This window comes from Ovis aries, chromosome 1 (genome assembly GCF_016772045.2).
Source record: "Ovis aries strain OAR_USU_Benz2616 breed Rambouillet chromosome 1, ARS-UI_Ramb_v3.0, whole genome shotgun sequence".
Taxonomy (NCBI): domain Eukaryota; kingdom Metazoa; phylum Chordata; class Mammalia; order Artiodactyla; family Bovidae; genus Ovis; species Ovis aries.
This window is the reverse complement of record NC_056054.1, coordinates 273,735,724-273,751,677: the sequence shown is the minus strand read 5'-3', so window position 1 is coordinate 273,751,677 and position 15,954 is coordinate 273,735,724. Positions and strand designations below refer to the sequence as shown.

The 15,954-nt window shown below is 43.3% G+C and overlaps 1 protein-coding gene across 14 annotated transcripts in view; it reads left to right on the top strand.

Moving 5' to 3' along the window:
• ANKRD28 (ankyrin repeat domain 28) overlaps positions 1-14,997 on the top strand; it is a 212,977-nt gene extending 197,980 nt beyond the window's left edge. For 7 of the 14 annotated variants that reach the window (XM_042238654.1, XM_042238665.1, XM_042238673.1 and 4 more), the window contains 8 exons: positions 1,761-1,848; positions 1,936-2,019; positions 3,150-3,295; positions 3,925-4,007; positions 4,478-4,560; positions 5,508-5,599; positions 5,959-6,015; positions 11,738-14,997. In XM_042238654.1, the coding sequence (XP_042094588.1) occupies positions 1,761-1,848; positions 1,936-2,019; positions 3,150-3,295; positions 3,925-4,007; positions 4,478-4,560; positions 5,508-5,599; positions 5,959-6,015; positions 11,738-12,024 (920 nt within the window). In that variant the 3' untranslated portion in view covers positions 12,025-14,997. The remainder of the gene's footprint in view (positions 1-1,760; positions 1,849-1,935; positions 2,020-3,149; positions 3,296-3,924; positions 4,008-4,477; positions 4,561-5,507; positions 5,600-5,958; positions 6,016-11,737) is intronic. The other 7 variants (XM_060396579.1, XM_060396600.1, XM_060396603.1 and 4 more) reach the window with 2 other exon arrangements.
• The last annotated feature ends 957 nt before the right edge of the window (positions 14,998-15,954 follow it).

Below are 15,954 nucleotides of genomic sequence, written 5' to 3'. Positions count from 1 at the left end.
GGCTCAAATTGCTCCAGTTGAGAACCTCTAAATGAAAGAACTCACAGGTGATGGAACATAACCACAGGTTTCCTAAAACATACTTTCTTTTCCTGGTAGAAATGATTATAGTATAACAATTAAATTGAACTGTTGTTTGAGAATGCTAGAGCAATTAGAAAAGAAATATAGCATCACTTTGTTAACTAAATATTAAGCCATGGAAATAAATTAAGAGGCTCTTTAAAAATCTACTTTATTCCTAATGTGGATCCCAAATGACTAACAAGGTAGAAGCAACATTTAATTTCCCATCATTAATACAGCAGTGGGGATACTTTTACTAAAACCCTGGCTTTGAAAATTGGGTTTAAGAAAATCTGAGGTTTGGGTTTTCCTGTTTTTAAAGTTGCTATTGAAAACTGTGGGCCTGGGGGCTTCCCTGGTGGCTCAGTGGTAAAGAACCCACTGCCAGTGCTGGAGACACGGGTCAGTCCCGAATGGAGAATGCTGCGGAGCCTGGGCTCTAGAGCCTGGAGCCGCCTGAAGCCCACACTCTGCAGCAAGGGAAGCCACCACAGTGAGAAGCCTTAGCACCGCGACGGCAGAGCAGCCCCTGGTCTCTGCAACTAGAGAAGCCCCTGCACAGCAGTGAAGACCCAGCACAGCCAAGAATAAACGAAATTGTTGAAAAGAGTGTGGACCTGATACTTACTAGTAATCAATAATTGCCCTTTAACCCAGCAGTATCATTTCCAGAAAATTGTTCCTGGAAATACAAAAGAAATGAATACTTTTCTTTTTAAGATCTGAACTATTTCATTTATAACATTGATGATAATATCACAAAGAAAAACTAGCAGTCACCGTGAAATCCATAATTAGAGATTAAATCATTTATATACGTTCTGATACTGTGACGTTCTCCCAAACATTCAGCAATAGGATGTCTGCATATGAAAAGACATATAGTGTTTTAAGTAAAAAACAAGTTGTAGAATCTCCCAATTGCATAAAAATGAAAAAGTGTGTTTTTATGTACATGCAGTTTTATGTGCCTAAAAACGTTCTGGAACTGTAAGGCAGTAGGTCTAGAGAGTAGAACTGGGAGTGCGGACAGGGACACGTTCTTTTTTTCCTCTAAACACGTCTGTAAAATAATACCATTAGCTCATTCCTATAACCAGAAAATATTTCAATTCTGAAGTTAATTATGCTGCATAAATAGTTGTTCCCTGGTTGCTTACTAGTAAAGAACCTGCCTGCCCATGCAGAAGCGTAGGTTCAATCCCTGGATCGGTAAGATCCCCTGAGAAGGAAAGGGCAACCCATGCCAGTATTGTTGTTGCTTGGAAAATCCCATGACAGAGAGGCCTGGTGGGCTACAATCCATGGGCTCGCAGAGAGTCAGACGTGACTTAGCTACTAAAACAACAATGTTACGTAAATATATATTATTTTGAAAGTTACACTATTATACGTAAATAGGTCATTTCAAGAAATAATGCCCAAATAACTCTTAATTGGTCACCATGGAAAAAGTGAGACTAATTTTTGTCTCCCACAAAGTAAATATTTGTCATGTCAATAATAAACCGCTGAAGTTGTACTTTGGATTTCAAAGTGCCTAAAACTGTGATGTTTAATGGGTTCAGTGAACTGAACTGACTACTTGTAATCCATGTAAAGCCTTTTTTTAATCTGTTGGGATATGTGGATACGTATGGACACCTCAGTATCTTCTTGGGATTTTAATATCTGATTCCCATTTGCTTACCTAGGTCATGAGACATGTGTAGAACTCCTTTTAGAACAAGACGTTTTCCAGAAAACGGAAGGAAATGCTTTCAGTCCGTTGCACTGTGCTGTGTAAGTAACGGCAGAACGATTCAGGTTTTATTTGAATGTTTAAGAAATAAAGCATAGCTTTGAGTGACCACCTTGTTACCTTCACAGAATAAATGACAACGAAGGTGCTGCTGAGATGTTAATTGATACGTTAGGCTCCAGCATTGTGAACGCCACAGATTCAAAAGGAAGGTAGGAATTCAACCATGTAGAAGATTTCATTAGTTATTAGATTAATATGGGAGAATTTAAAGAAACCCCATTATTACCTAAAGGTTGGTTTTATATTTACAAGTATAAATTGTTACAAAATCTTAATTATATTCTTACTATAAAAGGCTTTTCTACCTTGACCAGGAAAACTGGCTAAAGATTTCCCTTTGTTAAAAACATACGTTCTTGTTGGGCTTCCCAGGTGGCATGCATGAGAAAGATCCCGCCTGCCAATGCAGGAGATGGAAGAGACTCCTGCCAGGGTCAGGAAGATCCCCTGGAGGAGGAAACGGCAGCCCACTCCAGCATGCTTGCCTGGAGACGCCCGTAGACAGAGGAGCCTGGTGGGCCGCAGTCCATAGAGTTGCAAAAAGTCAGACACGACTGAAGCAACTTAGCATGTGCTTGTTACCCAAAGACTCTCTGTTGTTATTGTTTATTTTTTGTTTGGCTGTGTTGAGCCCTAATTGTGGCACTCCGGGTTTTTTGTTTTGACTGAAGGACTCTAGTTGTAGTACACAGCCTCGGGAGTGTGTGGACTCAGTAATTGTGGCACACAGGCTCAGTGGGATCTTAGCTCCTCCACCAGGGGTCGAACTCTCATCCCCTGCATTGCAAGGCGGATTCTTTCTTTTTTTTAATGTGTTTGGTTGTGTTGGGTCTCAGCACACAGGCCCCGTGGCATATGGGATCTTAGTTTGTGAACCAGGAATCGAACCTGTGTTGCCTGCATTGCAAGGTGGATTCTTAACCACTGGACCACCAGGGAGTCCCCATAAAGACTTTTTAAATAAAGTTAACAGATTTCTAATTACAAAAAGTCTAACAGTTGTAATAGATGACAGTATTTGGGGCCGGATTTGTTTCTTTCAAAGTTTCCTTTAATAATGTAATTTTTTTGGCTGTTTCATAATTTACCCTTATTTATATTAGTTTACCTAAACAATAGTTATCAAAAATACAAATTTTTGTGGCAGGAATTAGTAAGCCTATTTGTATCCGGACAATGGTTTTATAGCCTGGTATGAAAATCCTTGAAAGTTGCTTGTCATAAATTAAGAATATACACGTACAGATTTAGCCCAGTCTTTGCATTTCTTTGTGGGCAGAACTCCTCTCCATGCAGCCGCCTTCACAGACCATGTGGAGTGTCTGCAGCTTCTGCTCAGCCATAATGCTCATGTGAACTCTGTGGACTCCTCTGGGAAAACACCTCTCATGATGGCTGCAGAAAACGGACAGACAAACACAGTTGGTAAAGAAACCGCTTGAGGCTTTTATTGTTCTAAGTGTGAATATTGCTTATGTACAATATAGCTTCCATCTGACTCTGGTTCATTGAATTTTCCATTCATTACCTCACCATTCCCGAGATTTGAAACCTTTTACCTGCCTACACTCGTGTTTTCTTTTAGGCCCACAGTATTTTCACTTGCCCTCATGTTCCAGGCAGTGTTAGGATGGTCAAGAAACCTGACTCTGGAGTCAGACTGAATGTGAGTCCTGGATCTGCCAACTGAGTGGCCTCATGCCTCAGTGTTTCCATCCGTACAGTGACAAAAATAACAGTACCTACTTCATAGGGTTGTTTTGAGAGGTAAATGAGTTACTGTAAATCTAGAGTGCTTAAAACAGTCTGAAATTTAGTAAGCACTCACAGAATGAACGTCAGCTGCTGCTGTTCTTGTCGGTTCCTTATACAGCACACACACACATGAGAATATGAGAATATAATATAGGCCTTTATATCGCAGTGTGTTTTTGCATTTACATTTTTGCCAGAGGGATATTTTTCCTTTCTGTCTTCATTTCTCTACAGTGAGTTATTAGTAATCTGAAGTGTATGTTCATATACAAAAGAGTTGATACAATTTTTCCTCCCAGAGATGCTGGTTAGCAGTGCTAGTGCAGATCTGACTTTACAAGATAACAGTAAAAACACCGCCCTCCATTTGGCTTGCAGTAAGGTAAGTACACATCTTAACAATATTTTTTGATTGTTAATATCAACAGTGGCATTTAAGGTTTTTCCACTTAACTAAAATGAACAGAGCTAGGGACCAAACCTAATAATCACTGGCATCAGATTTCTTGGAAAAAAAATTACTTATGTGTGAAGCACCATGGTATATGAAATTTCTGGTAAGCCAAGTAAGTTTTGGACCACAGGCTTAAATGTAATTATTGTCTTTCTCTAATCTCTCTAATCTTAAATATTCTTGTCCTCTTCTATAACCCCATTACACCAATTCATGTTTGGATGTATATTTAAGACATTAGCTAAGAAAATGCATAGCATATTAATGGTGGTACACACACACACACACACACATATATATATATATATATAATATGGACAACGACTGGGATGTATTGAATGTATAAAGTTATCTTTGATGGTGCCGAAGTTTTTAAGAGTTATTTGTCATAATTTTAGGGTCATGAAACTAGTGCCTTGTTAATACTGGAAAAGATAACAGATAGAAACCTCATCAATGCAACCAATGCAGCTTTGCAGACGTGAGTACTTCCAGGGTCTAGCGTGAACCTTGTGACCTTTCATTATAAAAGTGATTAATGGAATTCTTTTCTAATATGATTGGAATCAGTCTGTCACAGAAGCAATTAAAAAATAAAAAACAGTTCTTATAATTGACAGAACTCATTTCTAAAACCATCATAATTAAAAGACATTATTTTAAAAGTTTTTCAATTGAAACCCTTATTCTTGAAAATAATAGGTCGTTTGTCAATCCAGTTTTATGGTGGAAAGTAATACTATTCTTTTTGTTTTATGGCAACCAACTGGAATAATACACTTAACAAATGAGGCAAAAAGTTTTATACGTGTCTGTAGCTAGAGAGATTTCAGAAATAATAAGGCTCTTAATGTGAGCCGCCAGTCCTGGGTGACTGCCTAAATCCTGGCCCAGCGTCTCCCGTTGTTGCTCACCATTTTCATTTGCTGTTCTGCTTTGAGACTTAGTAAAGAGAAGAATCTTACAACAGTGTTCCCACTCAGGTCTCAGTCGGATCCCTTCAGGGTCCAGAGTGAGCCATGGAGCCTGTAAACTGCTTTCAAAGCCTGCTGGCACTTGGGCTGTTGCAGGGTACAGTTTTTGTTGTTTAATACGTGTGTTTGCCAACCACATTTCTTAAAACGACTTAAGAATGCGGTTTAGTTAGTAAACCTTTCTGCACGTTGGTCTTGAAGGAAGGTGGCACGAGGGTCTGGAAGAAGTGGGAGCTGCTGATGGCCGGTGCTGGGTGCAGCGCTGACAGGCGCTCTGGGTCCTGGCTCTCCCGGCCTCGCTCCCCTCGTCACTGCCGTTGGGACCAAGGGCCTCTGGTCGTCTGTGGGTCTCCATAGCCTAGCATAAGTGGCCTGCAGCAACCAGGGTAGAGAGTGAGCTCACACATGCGTGGGCCTGCACACATGGATGTGTACGCATATTTTTTCTCTCCAGACCTCTGCATGTTGCTGCCCGAAACGGGCTGACAATGGTGGTTCAGGAACTCCTGGGGAAAGGGGCAAGTGTGCTTGCGGTCGATGAGAACGGTGAGTAGCATCTGCTTCCTCTTTCCCTGACCTATTAGAGGCGTTGGCCTTTCAGTGATCCATACTTGAAGGAAAGGAGACTTGGGGATTTTTTATTGGTCAGAGAGGAGAGCTGGAGTTAATACTGACTAGGGCTTACCTTGAACTTCCCTGGTGGCTCAGAAGGTAAAGCATCTATCTACAATGTGAGAGACCTGGGTTCAATCCCTGGGTTAGGGAGATCCCCTGGAGAAGGAAATGGCAACCCACTCCAGTACTCTTGCCTTGAAAATCCTGTGGATGGAGGAGCTTGGTGCAGGCTACTGTCCATGGGGTCGCAAAGAGTTGGGCACGACTGAGCGACTTCACTTTCTTTCTAGGGCTTACCTTGTGCAAAGGGAACAGGGCAGGAGAAACAGGGAAAGCCCATCTAACAGGTAAACTCCTGAGTTTCATGTATCTGTTAAATCAGAGTTGTGTTTGCCTGCTCAGTCACTCAGTCGAGTCCAACTCTCTGCGACCCCATGGACTATAGCCCACCAGGCTCCTCTGTCCATGGGGTTTTCCAGGGGTTGCCATTTCCTCCTCCAGGGGATCTTTGCGACCCAGGGATCGAACCTGGGTCTCCTGCATTGGCAGGCAGATTCTCTTTACCAGCTGCACCAGCTGGGAACCCCTAATCAGAGTTAGGGTTTATTAACTTTGGTTTGGTGATACCACCTTTGTTATCTTAGTATTCAAAGAATTTGTTCTTTCAGCAAACATTTATCAAGGCCCTTACTCGAATGCCAGGTTTTATCAGAGTCTAGTCTTCCCACCCATGTGCTGGGTGCTGTCCTCTTTGCCTGCCTGAGGCAGTCACTGCGGCATCTCTTTTCTTTGTGTCCTATAATAATGGCTTTTATAGGATCTCTCTCATCATAGCACACCTTTCATTACTCCCTCTGCTCCTGCTGCGGCCGTATTTCCCTGTCCCCCTTTGCAGCTCAGTTACTCAGGAGCCAGTTCTCCCTCTGTCTCCAGTTCTTCTCCTCTTTCTTTCTCCCTAAAGTACCCTCTGGTCAGACCTTCACCCCCCCCACACTACAGCACTGTCTTCAGCAAGACCACCAGCGACCTCCGCAGTGTTAGGAGTCAACTCTGCTTCGACTTGACTTACAGAATTCAACGCAACCGATCCTTCCTTCCTTAGGGATAGGCTTTTAATGTGGAATTTAAAATGTATGTGAAATACCAGATGTGAAGCTTGCCGTCTGCCTTAGCTAGTGTCTGATGCTCCCCCAGGTAGTCTCCACACTTGCATTTGCAGCACACTGTTCCCTTGACCAGCGGATGCAGATCTCTTACGGCAGGATAAGGCGGAGGGTCAGAGAGAATGTATATGATGTTTATTACAGTGTCCTTCTTAGGGATGTTCTTCTTTCACAGATATCTGGTTCCTTGAATTAGTGACTGGATGAGGGTTTCTAACTTCTTATTTTGTTGTTAAATAACTATATTTACTGGAACTGAAATATCAATAACCTCAGATATGCAGATGACACCACCCTTATGGCAGAAAGTGAAGAGGAACTAAAGAGCCTCTTGATGAGGGCAAAAGAAGAGAGTGAAAAAGCTGGCTTAAAACTCAACATTCAAAAAACTTAAGATCATGGCATCCAGTCCCACCACTTCATGGCAAATAGATGGGGGGAAAGTGGGAACAGTGACAGGCTTTATTTTCTTGGGCTCCAGAATCACTACAGATGGTGACTGCAGCCATGAAGTTAAAAGACACTTGCTCCTTGAAAGGAAAGCTATGACAAACCTGGAGAACATATTAGAAAGCAGAGACATCACTTTGCCAACAAAGGTCTATATAGTTAAAACTATGGTTTTTTTCTAGTAATCATGTACAGATGTGAGAGTCAGACCATGAAGAAAGCTAAGCACCCAAGAACTGACACTTTCAAACTGTGGTGCTGAAAGATTCTTGAGAGTCCCTTGGACAGCAAGGAGATCAAACCAGTCAATCCTAAAGAAAATCAACCCTGAATATTCACTGGAAGGACTGATGCTGAAGCTGAAGCTCCAATACTTTGCCCTCCTGATGCAAAGTGCCGACTCACTGGAAAAGACCCTGGTTGGGAAAGACTGAAGGCAAAAGGAGAAGGGGGTGACAGAGGATGAGTTGGTTGGATGGCATCACTGAATGGATATGAGTTTGAGCAAACTCAGGGAGACAGTGAAGGATGGGAAGCCTGGTGTGCTGCAGTTCATGGGGTTGCAAAGAGCTGGCCACAGCCTAGGGACTGAACAACAACACTACCTACATTTACTCTCTGGGCGACTTCCTCCAGTTCTGGGGTTCCAAACACGGCATCTGGGCTGAGAATGTGTAACTTTACATCTCCAGCTGCCTGGCTGACAGCGTATCCTGTGAATGTGTAATGCACAGGTCCAGAACTGGACTGCTGGCCCTCTCTGCCCACTGCCAAGCCTGCTCTCTGCACAGCCATACTTGGCTCAACTGATGACCATTCCCATCCTTGTGATTGCTCCTTGACCCCCCTCATACCCAGGGCACAATTCACCAGCATCTACTATTGATCTACCTCCAAAGTATATTCAAGTATGTCCACTTTCCCTGTCTACTAGCACCCTTGGCCAGGATCCTTTTAAAATGCGTGGGAAGGGGCTTCCCTGGTGGCTCAGTGATAAAGAAACTGCCTGCCAGTGCAGGAGACATGGGTTCGATCCCTGGTCCAAGAAGATCCGACATGCCATGGAGCAACTAAGTCCATGTGCCCACAACCACTGAGCCCATGCTGTAGAGCCCGCGAGCCACAATTGCTGACGCCTGGGTGCTGTAGGCCTGCACTGCACAGTGAGAGCAGCCACCATGGGGAGAAGCCCAGCACTGAAGCCAGAGAAGTGTGTGGGGAGCTGCCGCTCCTCCGCACCTCAGTTTACTGATAGTCCTTAGACGAGCTCTCGGGGCCGACCGGGTCAGCTCGCTCTGTAACCACTCCCGCTTGTCTCCCCGTCCTCCCCCCTTGTCCAGTTCTGCCACGCCGGCTCCTCACACCATGTACGTGACGGACGTGCATCATCCTCTTTCTTCCGGCTTCCACACTCTGCCCCCAGTGATCTTTGACTAAACCCTTCACCTGCTTCCAGTCTTAGCTAAGTGTCATCTATTCAGTGAGTCCTATCCCGACTGCCCTTCTTATACCACAGCCTGCTGATCACCCCCATCGCATTCTCAGTTCTTATTATGCTGCTCTATTCCTTCCTTTTCCTTCTTTCCACAGAGCGTATCTTCTAACCTATGAGGCAGGAGTCTGTTCTGAGTGGTTAGAAGAGCCCCTGGCCACATCGAGCTCAGCGGGTGTCTGTAGGTGATGGTGTGCTGAGTCCTTCAGACACACTGTAGCGTCCAGGACAGCCTACTGCCTTGAACAACAATGAGAACAAATAGGCTGTCAGAAGGCCCTTGAAGCAGTTCAGTTAGAATAGACCTAGAATGCCGTGAGAGATATCAGGGAAGGTATCCCCCCCAAAGTGCCTTCTGAGCCAGAATCCAAAGGACAAGTAAAACTATGGGAGAAAACTTTCAAAGCTGAGAGAGTGGCATATTTAATAGAGACACAGTGCAGGGCAGCGTGAGTACTGAGTTACACCACACCAGAGTCTCTTAGGTCAAGTGGCAAAAGATCTTTGTGTCAGGGAGACCAAAGCTAGTCTGAAAGGAAGCAAGTCTAGACTGGTAACAGGTTCACAGTCAGGGCGGGAGGAGGGAGTGGGCAGAATTATGGCAGAGATGTTGCAGATGAAAGTACGTTGATGTTTCTTCCCTCCCCAGGCTCCAGTGAATCCCATCAAAAGGGCATGCATTGGAGCCTGGGGAGGGAAGACGCGGCCTGCAGTCTGGCATGGAGTGATGTGGGCAGGGGAGGGGAGGCCATTGTTTTAAGACGAGAATGTCGGAGGAAGAGCTGGGTTCACTTGGGAACATGAGAAAAGCTCACTGGCAACTCCAGGTGAGTAACTGGATATAGACAGATGGACCTGGAGCCCAGAGTCAGCAAGATCCAGGTTGGACACAGAGATTTGGGAGTCGTTAGTTTAATATAGTCATGAAATCCATAGAAGTGAGTGGTACCACCCACTAAGATAAGTTCAGTCTCACCTAATTTAAAAGAAACTTTCACTGTCAGCAAATTCCATTTCTGGAAATAAGCAATATAGATTAAAATGAAGAGCCTAATTGCTAACCTGTAGAAGATATTTGGTCACATTATGAGGCTGTACATCAGATAGCCAATAGACGGTCTTTGTTGGTCATTTTCAAGGTTTTCTATCGCTTTTCCATATGGAAAGGATAATAAACCGATGGCAGTGAAGGTCGCCTGTGACCTGATGTCTTCTTGCATACTTTCTAATTCTGCCCACTCCCTCCTCCCGCCCTGACTGTGAACCTGTTACCCAGTCTAGACTTACTCCCTTTCAGACTAGCTTTGGTCTCCCTGACACAAAGATCCTTTGCCACTTGACCTAAGAGACTCTGGTGTGGTGTAACTCACACCAGAGTTATGAGATAGTAATCAGGGTCCAAAGGTGGCAAGTCATAGTAAGTACTCATCTTATTTTGTAATCAGTTCTAACCTTCAGATTAATGATCCAGTTATAAATTGCTCCAGTAACAAGAGAGGGTGGTGATTGAATTAGACTCTGCGTTCACTGTCTTCTCTCCTGCCCCAGCCAAAGTGGCTCCAGTTTGTTGCCGGATACCTTGTGGTGGTGGTGGTGTTCAGTCGCTAGGACCCTCTGCGACCTCATGGACTGCAGCACAGTAGATGCCTCTGCCCACCACTGTCCCCCAGAGTTTGCTCAAATTCATGTCCGTCCTCTGCCACCCCTTCTGCTCTCGCCTTCAGTCTTGTCAGCATCAGGGCCTTTTCTAGCAAGTCAGCTCTTCACATCAGGTGGCCAAAGTACTGGGGCTTCAACTTTAGCATCAGTCCGTCCAATGAATATTCAGGGTTGGTTTTCCTTTAGGACTGACTGGTTTGATGTCCTTGCTGTCCAAGGGGCTCTCAAGAGTCTTGTCCAGCACCACAGTTTGAAAGCATCAATTCTTCAGCAGTCAACCTTCTTTATTGCTCAGCTCTCTTTATGGTACATGACTGCTGGAAGAACCATAGCTTTGACTAGACGGACCCTGTGATGTCTCTGCTTTTCAACACACTGTCTAGGTTTGTCATAGCTTTCCTCCCAGGGCACAAGCGTCTTTGGCTTTCAGGGCTGCAGTGACCATTCTCAGGGATTTTGGAGCCCAAGAAACTAGTCCGTCACTGTTCTACTTTCCCCCATCTGTTTGCCGTGATGGGACTGGATGCCATGATCTTAGTTTTCTGAATGTTGAGTTTTAAGCCAGGTTTTTCACTCTCCTCTTTCACTCTCATCAAGAGGCTCTTTAGTTTCTCTTCACTTTCTGCCATTTGGTTGGTGTCATCTGCATATCTGAGGTTGTTGATATTTCTCATGTCAGTCTTGATTCCAGCTTTTGATTCATCCAGCCCAGCATTTAAAGTCAGTCTTCTGCTGAAGAAGGGAACATATACAAAGGAAACATTTGTTTGATTTAGGAGCTTTAAACCTGTTTATGGTTTTCTCAGTGGACTATGACCCCAAAAGAAGTTAAATAGTGGCCATGTGTTTTCACTGAACTGCATATTTTGAGCACCAGCTCAGAGCCTCGTTCACAAATCTGTGCACATTTAGGAAGGGCATGTAAGCCCTTCCTTACAGAACTACAAATTAATGGTAAAACTCCCCCACCATTCTGAATGAAGTTTTACCAGACTTTCCCCCCTTAGTCTAGCCTGATAGCATCTGGGACCTTGGATGGACGCAGGTAAGTTATGAGATAGTGGAGGAATCATCTATCTGGGACCTCAGATTCCTCTGTAGTCTGTTAGGTCTCCTCCCACCCTAGGCTTCTGTGACTTTCTTCTTTTACTATTTATTACAAAGTTCTGAGTCATTCTAATTAAGCCAGCTTATTATATAAGCCAAGTAATATGTCTGAAGTTGAAGACCAGGGTAGGTTTACTGCCTTTCTTTAGTGAAATGAGTGTCAGGATGAGTGATTTTTAAACTTGTTTTTAATTCCAGGCTATACCCCAGCTTTGGCCTGTGCTCCCAACAAGGATGTGGCAGACTGCCTCGCTCTCATTCTGGCCACCATGATGCCTATCTCGTCAAGTAGCCCTTTATCATCCCTGACATTCAATGCCATTAACCGTTACACCAACACCTCGAAAACTGTCAGCTTTGAAGCCTTGCCCATCATGAGAAATGAACCTAGCTCCTACTGTAGCTTCAACAACATCGGCGGGGAGCAGGAGTACCTATACACGGATGTGGACGAGCTCAATGACTCTGATTCAGAGACCTACTGACAGGCTGAGCCAGAGACCCGGGGAGGCTTCACATCACACTGTGCTTTTCAGGAAAAAGGCACTTTCTTACTCACATACAAGTGCAACCTAAGAGAGATAGCAGAGTGCGCAAACAGAAGAAATACAAGCTCATTAGGAAGGAGAGTTGTGAAGGCACGTCTTACGAGAGGACCTTCTAGGGTCTTGAAGCAGACGTGAGCAGAGGACCCTTGATGGCACAGAGCCTTGTGAAGCTGTGGACTTCGGGTTTGCAGTGCCGGGGATTATGTGGGACACTGCACCCTAATCTGCTCACACAAGCAACACTATCGTGAAAGAAGAGATAAGGACACTAGATTTCAATTTAATCAATAAAACTGCAACTAAATTTAAGGGCAATAAAAGTTTGGTACAGTAGGCATGATGTGCACAGCAAATTGCCAAAGGACCAAATAACTCGGGCTTTAGCAGAGCACCACTTTGCGGAGACTGGAGCGGGTGAAACCAGACATCATCTCAACCAAACTTCAGTATTTCGGAAAATGAAGCTGAGATTTGGTTTTCAATGTTGATTTTTTTTTAAAAGAAAACATCTGAAAGCCTTCTAATATGTATTAAACCATGAGAGAAAGCAGATGTATTTTTACATTTTTTTTTCCTTTTACATAAAAATTTTAAAATTCCAACTTTTATAATATTAGAATTGAAAACCAGCTGACTGGGTGCAGTCAGGGTGAAAATATTTGTGGTGTAGACACATGATAGATTGGGGTCAGGCTGTTGGTTGCCAGGTTTTGAATGGTTTAGGTTTAAAACTGAACTATTTTTGTTTGAAAATGTAAAGGATTTCCTCAAAGAAGGAAATTTCATAAAATCAGGAAGTGAATGATTTTCACCCTGTTGCAGCCAAGTGGTCCTGGGGAGTGGCGTTTTCAGCCTCACTACTTTGGATGGTACACTTTTGTCACCTTTGTGTCACCCCCGTGCCTCCCAGTGGGTTAGGGTGTTTTTGTTGTCATTGTTTAGTGAAGAATCAAAAAGAAAACTCCCTTGCTACTCATGAGTTAACATCGTCAGGTCTCTTGGAAGGCATTTCTGTACTGGGCAAGGTTTAAAATACTAAAGCCTTTAGGTCTTATTCACATTTAAAGTAGCATGTTTATAACATGCTACTGTTTAGGGAAAGAAGCAACTGCCAACCAGATTGGAAGACTGCCTTTCAGATAACAACAAGGGGGGTGGAAGGCTGATGTTAGGCTTTAAACGGCAGTTTATATGGGCCTGCTTTTACTGTAACCCCTTCCCAGTGAAAATGATTTCGCTTACGTAGGGGGTCTTCCAGGTCGGGGTAGAGTTCCATGAATTTTCACAAAGTGATTCCCAATTTCATTTTATTCTTTTTGTATCGTGAAACTGGAAACTTTATGACATTGTAAATTATCAGCTGGTTTTTCTGAATATAAAGTGTGAAAACACAGAACAGTATTTTGATCTATTTGATAATTTTGTGGGTTTTTGAAGAATTAATGAGCATGTAAATAGAAATAGTGACTGCTTGAATATTGTATTTACTTGCACTCTTTCAGTACATCAAGATTCCTGTATATTTTAGAGTATAATAAAACACAGATGTGAGTTGTATTTAATGCATAATGTATTTGTATCTGTGCATATTACTTAAAGATCTATAAAGTTTCTAGGGCATTGACTACTAGATTTTAAGCATTTTTTCTAAAATATTTACAGAAATTATAAATGTAATTGTCCATCTTTTCTTTATAGTATAAAGAAGTCATGACGGACCCTTCCTAATTATTAGTGGCAGGAAGGTGTTATATGCATTTTAAAGACAGCAGACTACGTTTTCTTTTGTACCTTTTGAAAAAAAAGAAAAAAACTCAAGAGGATTCTAAAAGTATACATATGTGTACTTTCTCTTTCCTTTTAGGAATTCTCTTCTGAATTCCCTGAGGGAATTTCCTAGAGTCTCAGAATTGAAAGAGACCTGAGGTTCATCCAGTCTAGCCTCTTAACAAATGCAGGAGGCCCCTTCTACCAGGGTGATCCTTCCACCTTGAACACTTCCAGTGACTCTACCTCACCAGGCAGTCCACTCAGTTGCTGAGCAGCTCCAGCTGTTAGAAAGGTCTTCCTTAGGTGGAGCTGAAGCCTCCCTCCCTCCCGGGAACTTAGGTCCTTGGGCCCCAGGTCCGTGCTCCAAGAGAACGCGGAGAACCTCGGCAGGATGACACACGCCCTCTTCTCTTCTACAGGCTGCTGGACTCATCTGCTGAAGCGGTTTCCAGAAGGGCTCGTTAGACACACTGTTAGATTTACTGCCTCTGATGAAACTCAAGGTGTAGCTATAAAGTAACAAGCTGTTCTTAATTTATCCTCACACGCACCAGAATTCAGAGCTTGCGTCATTTTACGTACATGATGCCGTGACTTGGAGTACTTGTGAAGTGGGTCTTCTGATCACTTGCCCACTAGGGAAGCTATTCCATTGCTTTATGATCTCATTTGTGATAGGCTGTCCCCTTGCTTGATCAGCTGCTTCCTTTGGTTAGCAAATCCCAAAGCATCGTCCTGAGCAGTGTTGGAAGAGCACTGGTATTGGAGGGAACCAGCAGACTGCTTGAATGAAAGGACACAGCACCCTCGAGTTCCTTTATAGTTAAACCTTGTGCATCAAAGGCGTCCAGGCCCTATTCTGTAATGGTTTTTATACTCACACAGAATAGAAAAGCCTGTTTGCTTTTTTAACTTCTGCATGGAAGATGACATCTGAAGTATCTGATGTGTATTATAATACCAGCTTCTGCTCTGGAACTACTTTTAGGGCAGTGGTGATAATAGCAAATAACCTCCTTTAACAAGACACACAACTCAAACAGTACCGTTTAGTTCAGGAGCTGTCTACGTATAGCTGTCGATTCGGGGTTTAATTTGGCTTATGTCGGACCTTTTAAATAAAGTTTTTTAATGCAGTAAGTCAAGTGTCTTTCTTTTTCACGTGCAACCTTCTTTTTCCCTTAAAATATCTGACTAGTGTTGAATTATAACTGGTTTTCATCTTTCTTTACTAACTTAACTGAATTTTCAATAAAGCTGTTTTAGAATTTAGATGACCCTTTCTAAACACGCATTTTAAATACAGTTATTCAACAAATACTTACTGCTTGCCTGTTACATGCTTGAGAAAAAAGTGAGCCTCAAAATTGGGGTCTGGTCCTCTTGGAGCTTATAGTTTCATCGTGGGAAGGCACGTACCTAAGAGTGGAAAGTGAAAGTGTAACTGAGGAACTGCTAACTGAAGCAAGTCAAGACTGCAGCGAGATCCCTGTGGGAAGGGTGATCAGAACAGACTTGGAAGAGGTGCTGTTTAGGCAGAACATTGAGGAACAAATCTGATTTGAGCAGGTGGAGAAGGGGCAAATGATAGCCTGAGAGAGAACAGAATCAGCAGTTCTTAAAATGCTTGGTGGAGGGGAGGTGGATGGAATGGATATCAGCACTTAGAATGTAAACCTACAGAAGTATTTATTATGCACAGAGATTAGATGGAAGTGAGAGCAAGTAGATATAAATAAGTGAAGGGAGGAGCAGGCCAAGACTTGAATAACTTTGCCAAATCGTCTTAATGCTGATAATAGTAACAGAAAGTGCATATACTGTGTTTGTCATGCACCGGGCAAGATTGTAAGTACTTGAAATCCCTCTCTTAATCCACGCAACTGTCCTATGAGGTAGCTCCTATTCATAGCACCATTTAACACAGGAGGAATGAGGCAGAAAGGTGAGCCTGAGCTTGTTTGGCCCGTAATTCATCAGGTCCACATCCAGGCAGCTGTTCCATCCTTGCTGTTCGGTCACCTGATGACCTCTGATAATGCCTTCTAGTCCTTGTTGAAATTGGCCATTTTGAAACTGGACCATATGCTTGACAAC